The 14,709-nt window shown below is 52.0% G+C and overlaps 1 protein-coding gene and 1 long non-coding RNA gene across 2 annotated transcripts in view; one reads left to right on the top strand and one right to left on the bottom strand.

Annotated features, from left to right (window-relative positions):
- The window catches only part of LOC147094570 (uncharacterized), a 66,734-nt gene that overhangs the window by 13,043 nt on the left and 38,982 nt on the right, over positions 1-14,709 (bottom strand). The window lies entirely within an intron of this gene.
- On the top strand, positions 10,488-11,935 carry LOC147094571 (interferon-inducible GTPase 5-like). The gene has a single exon (XM_085974396.1). It carries the CDS (start codon positions 10,488-10,490, stop codon positions 11,658-11,660), a length of 1,173 nt encoding a protein of 390 aa, XP_085830522.1. The 3' UTR covers positions 11,661-11,935.

Here is a 14,709-nt window from a genome sequence, read left to right as displayed (position 1 = left end):
CCCTCCTACACCAACTCTTTACCCATGCATTCAACTGCTCTATCCTCCTATTCCTATACTCACTAGCACGTGGCACCGGGAGTAATCCAGAGATTACAACCTTTGAGATCCTGCTTTTTAATCTGCTACCTAGCTCCCTAAATTCTTGTTGCAGGACCTCATCCCTCTTCCTACCTATGTCGTTGGTCCCAATGTGAACCACGACCTCTCCCCCTTCAGAATGCCCTGCAGCTGTTCAGTGACATCCATGACCCTGGCACCAGGGAGGCAACATACCATCCTGGAGTCACGTCTGCGGCCACAGAAACGTCGATCTGTTCCCCTTACGATAGAATCCCCTATCACTATTGCTCTCCCACTCTTTGTCCTCCCCTCCTGTACAGCTGAGCCGCTCGTAGTGCCACGGACTTGGCTCTTGCTGCATTCCCCTGAGAAACCATCTCCCCCCAGCAGTATCCAAAATGGAAAACCTGTCAGAGAGGGAGATGGACCCAGGGGACTCCTGCACTACCTTCCATTTTTATTTTCCTCCAGATGCGGCTGGGGGTTGTTGCAAAGCCGAACTCCCGCTGGTTCTCTGTCCCCTCTTGTGCAGCTTTTTAGCTGTTGCTCTCCTGGAAGTTGACAAAGATAGAAAAAGAAAGGAACACCTACCTACCTACCTACACTCACTCACTCACCCAACTCGCAGCTTTACACTCTGTTCCAAGCTGCACTCTAGCCTCCCTTATTCATACTGCTGAGATTTAAATGAGTGAGCTCTCTGGCAGTTACAGAACCAGATTAGACCAGTTCATTAATTAATTACTCTATGATACACACAAAGAAAATCAGAATACATTGTACAGTAAGCCACAGTTTGCCGTATTTAAAAGATTCTCCTTGACACGTATCCGTCTTGCAGATAATTTTTGCTAAGTATCACTCCTGCAAGAGAGAGCGAAGGGTGCCAGTGTTTGTCATGCAAGTCCACTCGGGTGATGTGCCTGTCGCAGTTGAATAGCTGGCAGCGTGTGCAAGCTCTGAGATGTGGGTTGTGAGGCGTACAGCAGTGCCAAGCGTGTGAGGGTGAGTTGCAGCTGCGAATGTGAGGCATGAATACTGATTGATAGAAATGGTTGGTCGGTGAGTGGTGGGGGCTGTGGTGGATTGAGCAGTGTCTGAGGCTAGTGGAGCTGTTGGTGGGTGATGGCATTTGAAGATACTTTCACTGACCTTGACCACTCGTGTGAGTTCATTGAACTTTTTGCGGCACTGTATCCAGGTCCTCGGGGCTGGACTGCTGGCATTGACCGCCATGGCTATCTGGTCCCACTGCCTTCTTAGCATTTGTCTGGAGGGCCTCCTGGTCCCCAGTGGATGAGTGTTTTACCATATTCAAGGTGCGATATAAATGCAAGTTGTTGTTGTTATCTCTCTTCCTTTTCATCTCTTCTACCAAGGCCTCTGGTGCAGCGTCAGAGAACCTTGGAACCCGCTCTCTCCCCTGTTGTGCCATCCCTCACTCTTTCCCTCGGTCAGAATCTCTTCCAGCGCCTGCTCCAGCCACAATGCCCCTCCCATTTAAGAGGTGCAGGCTGAATTTAAGTAGAGCAAGCTAGCTTCAACTCGTGCTGGCCTCTCACGATATTGGCCTCCCCCCGCTGAGGCGTGCATCCACTCAGCAGCGCAGTTAGCACGGGCTGCACGCCTGCAGTCATGGTAACGAGCATGGCGAACTCGGTGGGCTGCCGGCATCACATTGAACGGTCGCGGGCTAATCGAGTCACTGTTGAGTCTACTTTCCCAGATCCTTTCCCCAGCAACTTTTATACATTGCTTTAATTATGTCCCCACTAATTCTCCCAGTGTACAACCTCAGGATGTCCCAACGTGCTTTGCAGCCACTGAGGTACATTGTTTTTAGGCGAGCAGTCGCTGTTGGGGTGTGGCAGGCGCGGCGGCCATCTTGCGCACCGGGCTATGTGCTCGAGCAAGAGATTGAGCGGAGGAAGCTGGGAGGCCAGTGCAAGGAATGAACACAACAGGCAGTGACAGCTGTTCCAAAAATTCACCCCCCAACTCTTCCAACAGACTGCAAATGAGGGGGGATACGTTAGTGTCGTGGTTATGTTACTGGGCGAGTATCCCAGAGAACGTGAGGTCAAATCCCACACATGGGCAGTTTGAGAATTGGAATTCAGTTCGACAAAATCAGTAAAAGTGACCAATGGAGTGAAGAACCAACTGGCTCACCAATGTCTCTGTCGAGGAGCAAACCAGCCCGGATTTGGCCTATATACCTGACTCCAGTCCCACACCAGCCTAGTTAACTCTTTACTGCCTCTGGAGTGCGCTAGTGATGTATCAAACCCACTATCAGCAACGGTCCAAGAAGAAGGCCCACCCCCACTTTCTCAAGTGGCACCGACGGATGGGCAATAAATGCCGGCCTGGCCAGCGATGCCCACAACCTGAGAGTGACCGAAAGAGATGCTGAAAAGGCCCATTTTCCTCAATGGGACCATCGAGCTTGTTCCAACACAAATGAAAGTCATTTCAAAGTTGCCATTAGACGCAGAGTGAGGCCGGAGTAGGCGGATGGATGCAAGTGACTGGGAAGAGGGACCTCCCTCAGAAACCTGCTCCTGGCTCCACCCAACACAAACTGGCTCCTGTCCAACAAAATGACGCTGTTGTTGGTGGGGAACTGAAACTAAATGCTGCTCAAATGTAGTTGCGCCAAGTTCGGGTGCTCAGAGCTTGAGAGGCAGAGAGAGAGAGAACCTCACCTCACACAGAAGGTCCATTTGTCCCAGATTGTTCCACCTACAGGGAACGCCTCAGCTATTCTCTGATAGAGTGAAGTCCCAGACCTCTTTAAAGGGTAAGAACCTCTACTCTGAATGTGTAGTCTGGATTTCTTACTGCAGCGAGCGGCGTCTCACTATTACTTAGTAAAAGGCTATGGGGGAAAGATTGGATATCGCCCATTTTGGGCTGCTAATATCAGCCGGGCGCAGAAGGAGCTTCACTCTGTTTCTAACACCGTGCTGTACCTGCCCTGGGAGTGTTTGATGGGACAATGTAGAGGGAGCTTTACTCTGTATCTAACCCATGCTGTACCTGCCCTGGGAGTGTTTGATGGGACAGTGTAGAGGGAGCTTTACTCTGTATCTAACCCCGTGCTGTACCTGCCCTGGGAGTGATTGATGGGACAGTGCAGAGGGAGATTTACTCTGTATCTAACCACGTGCTGTACCTGCCCAGGGAGTGTTTGATGGGAAAGTGTAGAGGGAGCTTTACTCTGTATCTAACCCTGTGCTGTACCTGCCCTGGGAGTGTTTGATGGGGACAGTGTAGAGGGAGCTTTACTCTGTATCTAACCCGTGCTGTACCTGCCCAGGGAGTGTTTGATGGGAAAGTGTAGAGGGAGCTTTACTCTGTATCTAACCCCGTGCTGTACCTGCCCTGGGAGTGTTTGATGGGACAGTGTAGAGGGAGCTTTACTCTGTATCTAACCCGTGCTGTACCTGCCCTGGGAGTGTTTGATGGGACAGTGTAGAGGGAGCTTTACTCTGTATCTAACCCGTGCTGTACCTGCCCTGGGAGTGTTTGATGGGACAATGTAGAGGGAGCTTTACTCTGTATCTAACCCCGTGCTGTACCTGCCCTGGGAGTGATTGATGGGACAGTGTAGAGGGAGATTTACTCTGTATCTAACCCCGTGCTGTACCTGCCCAGGGAGTGTTTGATGGGAAAGTGTAGAGGGAGCTTTACTCTGTATCTAACCCTGTGCTGTACCTGCCCTGGGAGTGTTTGATGGGGACAGTGTAGAGGGAGCTTTACTCTGTATCTAACCCGTGCTGTACCTGCCCAGGGAGTGTTTGATGGGAAAGTGTAGAGGGAGCTTTACTCTGTATCTAACCCCGTGCTGTACCTGCCCTGGGAGTGTTTGATGGGACAGTGTAGAGGGAGCTTTACTCTGTATCTAACCCATGCTGTACCTGCCCTGGGAGTGTTTGATGGGACAGTGTAGAGGGAGCTTTACTCTGTATCTAACCCCGTGCTGTACCTGCCCTGGGAGTGATTGATGGGACAGTGTAGAGGGAGCTTTACTCTGTATCTAACCCGTGCTGTACCTGCCCTGGGAGTGTTTGATGGGACAGTGTAGAGGGAGCTTTACTCTGTATCTAACCCCGTGCTGTACCTGCCCTGGGAATGTTTGATGGGTCTGTGTAGTGGGAGCTTTACTCTGTATCTAACCCGTGCTGTACCTGCCCTGGGAGTGTTTGATGGGTCTGTGTAGAGGGAGCTTTACTCTGTATCTAACCTGTGCTGTACCTGCCCTGGGAGTGTTTGATGGGACAGTGTAGAGAGAGTTTTACTCTGTATCTAACCCGTGATGTACCTTCCCTGGGAGTGTTTGATGGAACAGTGTAGACGGAGCTTTACTCTGTATCTAACCCGTGCTGTACTTGCCCTGGGAGTGTTTGATGGGACAGTGTAGAGGGAGCTTTACTCTGTATCTAACCTGTGCTGTAACTGCCCTGGGTGTGTTTGATGCAACAGTGTAGAGGGAGCTTTACTCTGTATCTAACCCATGCTGTATCTGCCCTGGGAGTGTTTGATGGGACAGTGTAGACGGAGCTTTACTCTGTATCTAACCCGTGCTGTACCTGCCCTGGGAGTGTTTGATGGGACAGTGTAGAGGGAGCTTTACTCTGTATCTAACCTGTGCTGTAATTGCCCTGGGTGTGTTTGATGCGACAGTGTAGAGGGAGATTTACTCTGTATCTAACCCATGCTGTATCTGCCCTGGGAGTGTTTGATGGGACAGTGTAGAGGGAGCTTTACTCTGTATCTAACCTGTGCTGTACCTGCCCTGGGAGTGTTTGATGGGGACAGTGTAGAGGGGGCTTTACTCTGTATCTAACCTGTGCTGTACCTGCCCTGGGTGTGTTTGATGCGACAGTGTAGAGGGAGATTTACTCTGTATCTAACGCGTGCTGTACCTGCCCTGGGAATGTTTGATGGGGCAGTGTAGAAGGAGCTTTACTCTGTATCTAACCTGTGCTGTACCTGCCCTGGGAGTGTATGATGGGGCAGTGTAGAGGGAGCTTTACTCTGTCGCTAACCCATGCTTTACCAGCCCTGGAAGTGTTTGATGGGGCAGTGTAGAGAGAGTTTTACTCTGTATCTAACCCGTGATGTACCTGCCCCGGTAGTGTTCGATGGGCAGTGTAGAGGAAGCTTTACTGTGTATCTAACCCAGTGCTGTACCTGCCCTGGGCGTGTTTGATGGGACAGTGTAGAGGGAGCTTTACTCTGTATCTAACCCGTGCTGTACCTGCCCTGTGAGCGTTTGATGGGTCAGTGCAGAGGGAGCTTTATCCTGTATCTACCCCCATGCTATACCTGCTCTGGGATTAATTCACGGGACAGTGTATAGGGTGCTTTACTCTGTATCTAACCCGTGCTGTACCTGCCCTGGGAATGTTTGATGGGGCAGTGTGGAGGGAGCTTTACTCTCTATCTAACCTGTGCTGACCCTCCACTGGAAGTGTTTGATGGGACGGTGTAGACAGAACTTTACTCTGTATCTAAACTGTGCTGTTCCTTCCGCATGAGTGTTTAACGGTCCCAGAGGGGGAAAGGACAGTGCATCTCACAAACTGTGACACACGGTCCCAGAGGGGGAAAGGACAGTGTTTCTAAAGCACCGTGACACCCTGTCCCAAAGGAAGAAAGGACAGTGTATCTAACGCACTGTGTATACCCGGTCCCAGAGGGGGAAAGGACAGTGTATCTAACACACTGTGACACCCGGTCCCAGAGGGGGAAAGGACAGTGTATCTAACACACGGTGACAGCCAGTCCCACAGTGGGAAAGGACAGTGTATCTAATGAACTGTGACACCCGGTGCCAGAGGGGGAAAGGACAGTGTATCTAATGAACTGTGACACCCACTCCCAGAGTGGGAAAGGACAGTGTCTCTAATGCACTGTGACACCCGGTCCCAGAGGGGGAAAGGACAGTGTATCTAATGAACTGTGACACCCACTCCCACAGTGGGAAAGGACAGTGTCTCTAACGCACTGTGACACCCGGTCCCAGAGGGAGAAAGGACAGTGTATCTAATGCACTGTGACACCCGGTCCCAGAGGGGGAAAGGACAGTGTATCTAACGCACTGTGACACCCGGTCCCAGAGGGAGAAAGGACAGTGTATCTAATGCACTGTGACACCCGGTCCCAGAGGGAGAAAGGACAGTGTATCTAATGCACTGTGACAGCCGGTCCCAGAGGGGGAAAGGACAGTGTATCAAACGCACTGTGACACACGGTGCCAGAGTGGGAAAGGACAGTGTATCTAATGCACTGTGACACCCGGTCCCAGAGGGGGAAAGGACGGTGTATCTAACACACTATGACACCCGGTCCCAGAGGGGGAAAGGACAGTGTATCTAACGCACTGTGACACCCGGTCCCAGAGGGGGAAAGGACAGTGTATCTAACGCACTGAGACACCCAGTCCCAGAGGGGGAAAGGACAGTGTATATAACGCACTGTGACACCCGATCTCAGAGGGGCAAAGGACAGTGTATCTAACACAGCGTGACACCCGGTCCCAGAGTGGGAAAGGACAGTGTATCTAACGCACTGTGACACCCGGTCCCAGATGGGGAAAGGACAGTGTATCTAATGCTCTGTGACACCCGGTCCCAGAGGGGGAAAGGACAGCGTATCTAACGCACTGTGACACCCACTCCCAGAGTGGGAAAGAACAGTGTCTCTAATGCTCTGTGACACCCGGTCCCAGAGGGGGAAACGACAGTGTATCTAACCCACTGTGACACCCACTCCCAGAGTGGAAAAGGACAGTGTCTCTAACGCACTATGACACCCGGTGCCAGAGGGGGAAATGACAGTGTATCTAATGCACTGTGACACCCGGTCCCAGAGTGGGAAAAGACAGTGTATCTAACGCACTGTGACACCCGGTCCCAGAGGGGGAAAGGACAGTGTATCTAACACACCGTGATACCCGGTCACAGAGTGGGAAAGGACAGTGTCTCTAACGCACCATTACACCAGGTCCCAGAGGGGGAAAGGACAGTGTATCTAACGCACTATGACACTCGGTCCCAGAGGGGGAACTACAGTGTATCTAACGCACTGTGACACCCGGTCCCAGAGGGGGAAAGGACAGTGCATCTAATGCACTGTGACACCCAGTCCCAGAGGGGGAAAGGACAGTATATCTAACACACTTTGACACCCGGTCCCAGATGGGGAAACGACAGTGTGTATCTAACCCACCGTGACGCCCACTCCCAGAGGGAGAAAGGACAGTGTATCTAACGCACTGTGACACCCGCTCCCAGAGGGCGAAAAGACAGTGTATCTAACCCACTGTGACACCCGGTCCCAGAGGGTGAAAAGACAGTGTATCTAACGCACTGTGACACCCGGTCCCAGAGGGGGAAAGGACAGTGTATCTAACGCTCCGTGACACCCGGTCCCAGAGGGGGAAAGGACTGTGTATCTAACGCACCGTGACACCCGGTCCCAGAGGGGGAAAAGACAGTGTATCTAATGCACTGTGACACCCGGTCCCAGAGGGGGAAAGGACAGTGTATCTAACGCTCCGTGACACCCGGTCCCAGAGGGGGAAAGGACTGTGTATCTAACGCATTGTTACTCCCGGTCCCAGAGGGGGAAAAGACAGTGTATCTAATGCACTGTGACACCCGGTCCCAGATGGGGAAAGGACAGTGCATCTAACGCACTGTGACACCTGGTGCCAGAGGGGGAAAGGACAGTGTATCTAATGCACTGTGACACCCTCTCCCAGAGTGGGAAAGGACAGTGTATCTAACGCACTGTGACACCCGGTCCCAGAGTGGGAAAGGACAGTGTATCTAATGCACTGACACACCCGGTCCCAGAGGGGGAAAGGACAGTGTATCTAACCCACTGTGACACCGACTCCCAGAGTGGGAAAGGACAGTGTCTCTCATGCACTGTGACACCCGGTCCCAGAGGGGGAAAGGACAGTGTATCTAACACACTGTGACACCCACTCTCAGAGGGGGAAAGGACAGTGTATCTAACGCACCGTGACACCCGGTCCCAGAGGGGGAAAGGACAGTGTATCTAACACACTGTGACACCCACTCCCAGAGTGGGAAGGGACAGTGTATCTAACGCACTGTGACACCCGGTCCCAGAGGGGGAAAGGACAGTGTATCTAACACACTGTGACACCCACTCTCAGAGGGGGAAAGGACAGTGTATCTAACGCACCGTGACACCCGGTCCCAGAGGGGGAAAGGACAGTGTATCTAACACACTGTGACACCCGGTCCCAGAGGGGGAAAGGACAGTGTATCTAACGCTCTGTGACACCCGGTCCCAGAGGGTGAAAGGACAGTGTATCTTACACACTGTGACACCCACTCTCAGAGGGGGAAAGGACAGTGTATCTATCACATTGGAGACACCCGGTCCCAGAGGGGGAAAGGACAGTGTATCTAACGCACTGTGACACCCGGTCCCAGAGGGGGAAAGGACAGTGTATCTAACGCACTGTGACACCCGGTCCCAGAGGGGGAAAGGACAGTGTATCTAACACACTGTGACACCCGGTCCCAGAGGGGGAAAGGACGGTGTATCTAACGCACTGTGACACCCGGTCCCAGAGGGGGAAAGGACAGTGTATCTAACGCACTGTGACACCCGGTCCCAGAGGGGGAAAGGACAGTGTATCTAACGCACTGTGACACCCGGTCCCAGAGGGGGAAAGGACGGTGTATCTAACGCACTATGACACTCGGTCCCAGAGGGGGAAAGGACAGTGTATCTAACGCACCGTGACACCCGGTCCCAGAGGGGGAAAGGACAGTGTATCTAACGCACCGTGACACCCGGTCCCAGAGGGGGAAAGGACAGTGTATCTAACGCACTGTGACACCCGGTCCCAGAGGGGGAAAGGACAGTGTATCTAACGCACCGTGACACCCGGTCCCAGAGGGGGAAAGGACGGTGTATCTAACGCACTGTGACACCCGGTCCCAGAGGGGGAAAGGACAGTGTATCTAACGCACTATGACACTCGGTCCCAGAGGGGGAAAGGACGGTGTATCTAACGCACTGTGACACCCGGTCCCAGAGGGGGAAAGGACAGTGTATCTAACGCACTGTGACACCCGGTCCCAGAGGGGGAAAGGACAGTGTATCTAACGCACTGTGACACCCGGTCCCAGAGGGGGAAAGGACCGTGTATCTAACGCACTGTGACACCCGGTCCCAGAGGGGGAAAGGACGGTGTATCTAACGCACTATGACACTCGGTCCCAGAGGGGGAAAGGACAGTGTATCTAACGCACCGTGACACCCGGTCCCAGAGGGGGAAAGGACAGTGTATCTAACGCACCGTGACACCCGGTCCCAGAGGGGGAAAGGACAGTGTATCTAACGCACTGTGACACCCGGTCCCAGAGGGGGAAAGGACAGTGTATCTAACGCACCGTGACACCCGGTCCCAGAGGGGGAAAGGACGGTGTATCTAACGCACTGTGACACTCGGTCCCAGAGGGGGAAAGGACGGTGTATCTAACGCACTGTGACACTCGGTCCCAGAGGGGGAAAGGACGGTGTATCTAACGCACTGTGACACCCGGTCCCAGAGGGGGAAAGGACAGTGTATCTAACGCACTGTGACACCCGGTCCCAGAGGGGGAAAGGACGGTTTATCTAACGCACTGTGACACCCGGTCCCAGAGGGGGAAAGGACGGTGTATCTAACGCACTGTGACACCCGGTCCCAGAGGGGGAAAGGACGGTGTATCTAACGCACTGTGACACCCGGTCCCAGAGGGGGAAAGGACGGTGTATCTAACGCACTGTGACACCCGGTCCCAGAGGGGGAAAGGACAGTGTATCTAACGCACTGTGACACCCGGTCCCAGAGGGGGAAAGGACGGTTTATCTAACGCACTGTGACACCCGGTCCCAGAGGGGGAAAGGACGGTGTATCTAACACACTGTGACACCCGGTCCCAGAGGGGGAAAGGACGGTGTATCTAACACACTGTGACACCCGGTCCCAGAGGGGGAAAGGACAGTGTATCTAACGCACTGTGACACCCGGTCCCAGAGGGGGAAAGGACGGTGTATCTAACGCACTGTGACACCCGGTCCCAGAGGGGGAAAGGACGGTGTATCTAACACACTGTGACACCCGGTCCCAGAGGGGGAAAGGACGGTTTATCTAACGCACTGTGACACCCGGTCCCAGAGGGGGAAAGGACGGTGTATCTATCACATTGGAGACACCACAAAGGAATTCACCCCCATGATAGACAAACCGTCCAACTCAGGTACTTGGGATTTGGGAGTTATGGATTTGCATGCTGAATATATCAATGCAAAAATACAAATTTAAAAATTCAAGACATTCGATTTGTGCCTCTCTGAACTCTATCTCCACTTACAGATCCACAATGGCCGGTGTTGCTGAAGAAACTACGTACAAGAATCTGTTCAACAGCGGTGGGCTGGATGCGGTCGTTCAGCAAATACATTTGGATTTGGAGAAATCCGAGAGTATTACACTTCAGATTGCAGTGACGGGGGTTTCAGGCACTGGTAAGTCATCCTTCATCAATGCTTTACGGGGTATTGACGATGGTGAAGAAGGGGCAGCCCCAACAGGGGAAACCGAAACGACAATGGAACCGACAGCTTATCAATACCCGAACAATGCTACCGTCAATATCTGGGACCTCCCTGGGATTGGAACCCCAAACTTTAAAGCCAGTGAATATTTGGATCGCGTCAACTTTGAGCGATACGATTTCTTCATTATCCTCAGTGCCTCTCGCTTTACAGAGAATGATGTATATCTGGCCACAGAAATTCAGCAGAGGAAGAAGAAATTTTATTTTGTCCGAAGCAAACTAGACCTGGACCTGGATTCAGCCAAACATCGTGAGAAGTCCCAGTACAATGAGGAGAAAACCCTGGAGAAATTCTGGAATGACTCCGTTGAGCGTTTGAAGAGGGATGGGATAAAATCTCCAAAAGTCTTCCTGGTTGCTAGTCGGAACCTGGATATGTTTTACCTTGAGAAACTGCAGGATGTTCTGGAAAAGGATCTTCCTGCTCTGAAGAGACGGGCCTTTTTGTTTTCTCTCCCCAATATCACCTCATTGATCGTAGAGAAGAAGAAAGAGATCCTAATGCGTGACACTTGGAAGTTTGCCCTCCTGTCGGCTACTGCTGCTGCGGTGCCAATCCGAGGACTCGCCATTGCTTGTGACGTTCTCCTGTTGGTCAAGAGGCTCACCTCCTACCACACCATCTTCGGTCTGGATGACAAATCCCTCTGGAGACTGGCGAAGAGAGAGGGGAAGATGATGGAGGAGCTCAGATCAGAAGTAAAGTCCACATTTGGAAAGGAGGTGTCATACAACACTGTCCTGAAGGAGCTAACAAAGATTGAAAAGACGAATCAAGTGCTGGGTATATTTGATCAATCGCTGCCATTGATTCCAAATCTCATGACTGGCGGAATCAACTATATCAACACCTGCAACCTGCTGGCGATGGCCGTGGAGGAGATGGCGGAGGACAGCAAGAGGGTGCTGGTGAAGGCCTTCCAGGTGATGGACTAGAGGAAAAGGAGCTGATCACTTCCCAGCTCCTCACTGTCCAGAACACTGGAATACTCACACTCACAGACATACACACACACAGACGCTCACACACACACACACTCACAAACCCACACTCATTCACACACTTTCTCACACACTCACTCACACACCCACACTACCATGCAGACTCACTCATACACATTCTCACTCACTCACTCAATTAACACACCCACACAACACACACTCACACCCAAACTCACTCACACACTCAGACATACAGACGCTCACACACATTCACACACCCACACTCACTACCACGCAGACTCACACTCACACACATTCTCACACACTCACTCACTCAATCAACATACCCACACAACACACACCCACACTCACTCACACACACACACACACAGATTCACACACTCACTCAATCAACACACCCACACAACACACACTCACACTCACTCACACACAGACGCACACTCATACGCCATTCTTACACACACAGATACATTCACAAAATCACTCACACACTCTGACTCAAACAATACACCCACTCACACCCACAAACGCACACATATAAAAATATAAGAATTAGGAGCAGGAGTGGGCCATACGGCCCCTCGAGCCTGCTCCGCTATTCAATAAGATCATGGCTGATCATTGACCTCAACTCCACTTTCCCGCCCGATCTCCATATCCCTCGATTCCCCGAGAGTCCAAAAATCTATCGATCTCAGCCTTGAATATACTCAAAGACTCAGCATGCACAGCCCCTTGGAGCAGAGAATTTCAAAGGATCACAACGCTCTGAGTGAAGAAATTCCTCCTCATCTCAGTCCTAAATGGCCGACCCCTTATCCTGAGACTATGGGCTAAAAATTGAGCAGCACCCTGGAAAAATTAGTGTCCCCGCGCCGGAAATTGAGTGGTTGCGCCCTGCATCCCTCTTGTAGCGCTGTGAGTCAATATTGCGGCGTTATGTGTCGCAGCGCCACACGCTGCGGCACGTCGCGCTGTGGAATTGCAGGCCTTCCTCCCCTTCTTAAAGGGGAGGGGCCTTGTGCAGCGCGATCTGGGGCCCAGCTGGGCCCCCGAGGATCGGGAGTGCAGGCAAAAGAGCCCAGCACCTAAGAGAAGTGCCGGGCTCTTGGAGTGCAGCTAGCACTCCGCGGGGGGTGGGCGTTTCAGGAGGTCTGGGACGGGAGCGCAGGCAGGTGCTGGCAGGCGACCTGCAACAAAAATGGCCGCCCCACACCTCGCCTTTAAATTGCGCCTCCCTGGCCGCAGGTACGCCCCCTTGACCCTGTCAGACATAGCGTCCGGCGGTGAGTCAGGGGGCGCTCCCGAAGATCGTGGCCGGGGTGTGAGCGGGGCGCTGCGCACACCGATGACGTCATCGCCAGTACCGGTTAGTGCCAGCGCTAACCTCCCGCTGAATTTTGCGGGAGGAGTGGGCAGGGCCGCGCCCGGGAGCTAGTTGGTTTGCGTCCTGTTAGCGCCCTCTTCAGGTGCTAACGGGAGGCGCAACCAACTGAATTTTTCCGTCTATGTCTCCTAGTTCTAGACACTCCAGCCAGGAGAGAGAATCTCTCCGCATCTACCCTGTCAACCCCCCAGCAGAATCTTATATGTTTCAATGAGATCACCTCTCATTCTGGAGTGGGCCTTTGGCGTAGCGGCAGCAACCCCGCCGCTGGGCCAGAAGGCGTAGGGTTTTCGAACCCCGCTCCAGACAGTCCCGGCAAGTGGAGTCGGAGCTCCGGCTCTAAATTCTGGGTTGACATCCAGCGGGATACTTGCGTCCGTGGGTGTGGGTGGCCGCCCCCCCTCCTCGTATGGGTTGTGGGAGCCTGTAAAACCCTCCTGCCATAGGACTAACCACTCTAATGGCTGGTACGAAGATGGTTACGGTCACGGAAGGAGCGTTAATTGCGGCCAGAAATCCTTCCACCACTTCATACAGTTCCCCAAAGGGAACAGTGTGAAGACACGTACGACGACGACCTCTCATTCTGAACTCCAGAGAGTACAGGCCCATTCTACACAATCTCTCCTCATAGACAACCCTCTCATCCCAGGAATCAATCTAGTGAACCATTTTGCACTGCCTTTAAGGTAAGGACATCCTTCCTCAGATAAGGAGACGAACATTGTGCACAGTACTCCAGGTGTGGTCTCACCAAAAGCCCTGTACAATTGGAGCAAGGCTTCCTTACCCTTGTACACCAAATCCCTTGCAATAAATGCTAACATGCCATTTGCCTTCCTAATTGCTTCCATGCTAACGCTCTCCGTTTCCTGTACGAGGACACCTAAATCTCTCTGAACACCAACATTTGATAGTTTCTCATCATTTAAAAAATATTCTGTTTTTCTATTCTTCTTACCAAAGGATATAACCACACATTTCCCCACATTACACTCCATCTGCCACCTTACTGCCCACTCACTCAGTCTATCTATATCCCTTTGCAGAGTCTTTGTGTTCTCCTCACAGCTTACTGTCCCACCGAGCTTTGTATCATCAGCAAACTTGGATACATTACAATTGGTCCCTTCATCCAAGTCATTGATATAGATTGTAAATAGCTGAGGCCCAAGCACGGATCCTTGCGGCACCCCACTAGTTACAGCCTGCCAACCTGAAAATGACCCAGTTATCCCTACTCTCTGTATTCTGTCTGTTAACCTATCCTCTATCCATGCTACTATATTACCCCCAACCCCATGAGCCCTAATCCTGTGTAATAAACTTTTATGTGGCACCTTATTGAATGCCTTTTGGAAATCCAAATATACTCCATCCACTGGTTCCCCTTTATCTACACTGCTAGTTGCATCCTCAAAAAACGAATAAATTTGTCAAACATGATTTCCCTTTCATCAAACGATGTTGACTCTGCCTAACCATATTGTGATTTTCGAAGCACCCTGTTACCTCTTCCTTAATAATGGATTCCAGCATTTTCCCAACAACTGATGTCCGGCCAAATTGGCCTGTAGATCCCTGTTTTTTCTCTCCCTCCTTTCTTGAATAGCATTGTTACATTTGCTACCTTCC

This window comes from Somniosus microcephalus, unplaced genomic scaffold (genome assembly GCF_052327205.1).
Source record: "Somniosus microcephalus isolate GS21.2 unplaced genomic scaffold, FLI_Smic_1.0 unresolved_chr1, whole genome shotgun sequence".
NCBI lineage: Eukaryota > Metazoa > Chordata > Chondrichthyes > Squaliformes > Somniosidae > Somniosus > Somniosus microcephalus.
Note: the sequence above shows the minus strand (reverse complement) of the source record. Positions and strands in the feature narration are given on the sequence as shown.

Bases quoted from the DNA above. Each gene is read 5' to 3' on its own strand.
- LOC147094571 (XM_085974396.1), top strand. From the start codon at position 10,488: ATGGCCGGTGTTGCTGAAGAAACTACGTACAAGAATCTGTTCAACAGC.